The sequence below is a fragment of the Hipposideros armiger genome, unplaced genomic scaffold, assembly GCF_001890085.2.
Source record: "Hipposideros armiger isolate ML-2016 unplaced genomic scaffold, ASM189008v1 scaffold_681, whole genome shotgun sequence".
In the NCBI taxonomy this organism is placed as follows: domain Eukaryota; kingdom Metazoa; phylum Chordata; class Mammalia; order Chiroptera; family Hipposideridae; genus Hipposideros; species Hipposideros armiger.
The window spans coordinates 831,821-835,609 of NW_017732031.1; the positions used below are offsets into that span (position 1 = coordinate 831,821).

Here is a 3,789-nt window from a genome sequence, read left to right on the forward strand (position 1 = left end):
GTAAAATGAGGAATAATAGTACTTACTTCCCATGGAATGACATGAAAATTAAATTAGGTTTTATATTAAAAATGTGTCTCAACAGATTTTAGGCTTAAACGTATTTTTTTCAACTAGTGGGAAAGAGACTTTCAATAAATAAGATGACCAGAAATTGGATGCAAATGATTGGAAGAAAAAACAACATTAAAAAAATCAACAAATATGTGGTGTGATTAAAAACAATACAGTGAATGATGCTGCTGAGTACCATCCAATGGAAAAGCACTCAATAAGCGGCTCATCGAAACTTAGTAACAGTGTGTGACAAGTTTCAACTTGTTTGCTGCAGTCAGTAGGGTGTGAGCAATAGATGAAAGAAGGTGTTTTTTAAACTGTGCCATAAATCACCCTCCATCATGACAATGCTCTGTGTCACACATCACTCTGGTATGGCAATTTGTATCAAATAAAAATGTTACAGCATGTCTTCATCCACTTTATTCACTGGATCTGGCACTGTGCAACTTCTGACTCTTGCCCAAAGGCAAAATGACCACGAAACGTAAACGTTTTGAATCAATTCAGGACATGGAGGCAGCCATGACAGCACAACTAAAGACACTCACAAAACAGGACTTCCAGAACTGCTTCAGAAAGTGGCAAGAACAATGGGATAAGTGTGTTCAAAGCAAGGGGGCAATATTTTGAGGGGGTTTAATGGCAATATATCTTTTACTGTAATCATTTTTTAATTTCAACATTCACCGTAATTTTTTATCACATCTTGTAAATACTTGAATAAAAGAATATTTGCTTTTTTAAAAAAGTTGGTCCTTGTCTTGTTTTAGACAGTATTTTCAGAAACTTAGAAAATGGCTTATTTTGTTTGAGAAATTTACTCTTTATCATATGATTATTGCTGAAAAAAAATGGGTTAGGGTTGAATTAAAGGATAATCATAAGACTAAAAATAATAACATTAAGCCACACATAAATATCATCTTTCACACCAGGCAACAAAACATGTTTTGGAATGATAAATAATGCTACTTGCAGGAATTGGTCTTGGAAATCTACCTTATTAGGTAAGAATATGAAAAGGAAAAATGGAGATACATACTTTACAATAAATATTTAACTTGAATTATGAATACCAACCATTCACAAAGGTAATCACATTTCTTGCACCCACAATTTCTTTTAATAGACATGGGAGCTATTGGGTCTTTGGAAAAGTCATGACATATTTTGTCTGTTTTTCAAAGTTCATTTATTTATATAAAAAACAAAGATCAATGATTTAGTGCCCGTTTTGTTTGATAACATTTTGCCATCTTTCAGTGAGCTTCATAATTCCTCATTCATAGAAGAACCTGTCTTTATTTGCGAAAAACTGAACAAGGTGCTGATTTACAGCCTCATCTGAGTTGAACATTATACCACGCAAAGAGTTTTGAAGAGAGCGAAACAAGTGCAAGTCTGATGGCGCATAGTCAGGCGAGTATGGTGGGTGTNATCTCCCTTCCCCAGGCTTCTTCACACCTGGGGCGTGGGGCAGTGGGGCTGGGCAGCGGGCTTGTCCTACCTGTGGAAACTCTGATTCCAGTATTTACATACGCCCACTCTCATGCAAACAAAAGTGAATCAGATTTGTGTATCGACTGTGCAGCTCAACTATTTAAGCAGCATCCCCGCCCTTGCCTACCCCGCAAAAGCTATAATGAACGTTCTTCAATTCCAAGAGTTAGGAACACTTTCAGCTGTGCTGAGTTTACAAGAGAAATATCAGATGGGTTTTCGGTTGCTGAGCCCTTTCTCCAATCCCGTTCGCTGGAGAATCTGGGTGGAGGAGTGGGGATCCCAAGATCAAACAAAGATACCCCCAAAACTCAGCAGCACCAATATCTAATGTGATAACTGTCGCACTGTCTTCATCCCTGCTTCTCGGTTATCTATTAATTCAAAAGCAGCAGATGGTAACTTCCTCCCCCCTGCTCCTTTCTTTCCCTTAGGCCAATAAACCGGCGGATGGGGAGCTGGCCAGCGTGCTGAATCTAATCAGCGACCCGCAGATGGATTGAAAACAAACCAACACAGGCCCCACTTGGATCTTAGGCTATCTAAAGAGTTCTCTCCACCTCCCCCCACTCCATCTCCTGTATCTTCTCTAATTATTCGTAGATACTTGTGGGAGTTGTTATAAAAGTGTAGCGTGAATTTAAAGTTTACATCACATCTGTCTTTATGTATTTTCAAATTTACCCTGAGTTTCACTGAAGGCTTTGATATTCAAGTGACGCTTTCTAGCTAATTTATTTGAGAACTAAAAATGAACTCAAAACAGCATCTGGTTTAACATTAACTCCAACAACCCTGTTTGATTTGTTGAATTAATTAATATATGTATGGTTTATATTTGACTTCACCATCATACTCACTTTAAGGACATAACTTCTGTGGCCATCACTCATTCTGTATCAATTTAAAACAAATAATTCCACAATGTGGAAATAGTTACAGTTTGGCAGGCCTCACTTTTTAATTCTTTTAAAGAAATAAAAGATGTTCAAATGACGTTGTATTGGTTTCCCTGCAACAGAAAATATAATACATCAATCAATCAAGCAACAGCTTTTATTCAGCACCTTTGTATGAATACACATTGTTCTAGGTGCTTGGGGTGGATGGAATTTTTAGAGGAACAACTGATGGAAATAGGCTCTTTTTTTTTTTCACATCAAAGGCGGCCCGGAGCCGCCTCAGCCTTGCCCCAGCCTCAGACACAAAAAGCTTTTGATGCTTATAATTGCGAGGCTTTTTGCAGCTGCACTTTATCGAGCCAGCAGCGGCAGTGTTTTGAGGGCCTCGGAAAGCCAGAAGGCGGCGGCGAAGTCACCTTGGGAAGAGAAGAGGGTAAAAGGGAGGAAGGTAGAGGGCATGCCCCCGCTCGGGTCAGTGAGGAAAGGAAGGGGAATTGGAGGGAACCTGGAGCAGAGGAAAGTAGTGCCCCAGGACCCTTTGGCGACCCAATCAGCTGACCCGGGCGGGGGTGCGGAGGATGCCCTTCGCAGTGTGACTGGAAGCTTCGCCTTTGGGCTTGCTTTCTCCCGCCTGCCCCGGCGAGCCAAGCGCTGCTGGGAGGCGCTCCTCTCGCTCCACACCCGCGCCCCCACCTGCCGGGGGCCCCCGCCCGCGGAGCGCACGCCCAGGAGGGCGGGCCCGGAGCTGAGTGCAGCCGCCCGCTGCTGGAGAGTGCCAGGAGCCCTGCAAACAAGCAAGGCCTCTCTGGGCGGCGTAGGCTGCAAGTCACTCCCCGAGCCTCCCGGGTCACTAAGCGGGACCTGCCCCGCTCGCATCCCTGCGCTCCCAGGAAGGGAGGCCCGAGCGAGCGGCACAGCGCTCCGGGCCGATCATGGGTCCCGGCCGCAGAGAGGGGGCCTCGTAGCCCCAGCCGCAGGGCGCGGTCTCCTCCTCCTGTTCCTCCGCGCCAGCGGCGCCGCTAGCTACCATTGTTCGCCCCGCCCGCCTGCCGAGGTCCGGGCGCTGCTGCCTGGGCCTCGCCCGCGCACCTACCTTCTGCTGCCGGCGAGCCATGTCGGTGGGCTGCTTGGCGTTGAAGGGGTAGGCGATGCAGCGCATCACGAACACATAGAGCTGCAGTTTCTTCTTCCTCTCCTCCTCCTCCTTCTGCAACCGCTCCAACTCCTCCTTCTCCTTCTCGCTCACCACCGACGGGCTGGGGCTGGAGGGCCGGCCGCCGCCGGCCCGGCTGCTGGGCTGCAGCCCCCCGGCCCCGCCGCCGCTGCT

The 3,789-nt window shown here is 46.0% G+C and overlaps 1 protein-coding gene across 1 annotated transcript in view; it reads right to left on the minus strand.

Moving 5' to 3' along the window:
- The window catches only part of CADPS (calcium dependent secretion activator), a gene marked incomplete at its 5' end in the record, with an annotated part of 515,169 nt that extends 511,382 nt beyond the window's left edge, over positions 1-3,787 (minus strand). Inside the window, one exon of the mRNA XM_019626511.1 lies at positions 3,556-3,787. Within this exon, the coding sequence (XP_019482056.1) occupies positions 3,556-3,787 (232 nt within the window). The remainder of the gene's footprint in view (positions 1-3,555) is intronic.
- Positions 3,788-3,789: the final 2 nt, after the last annotated feature.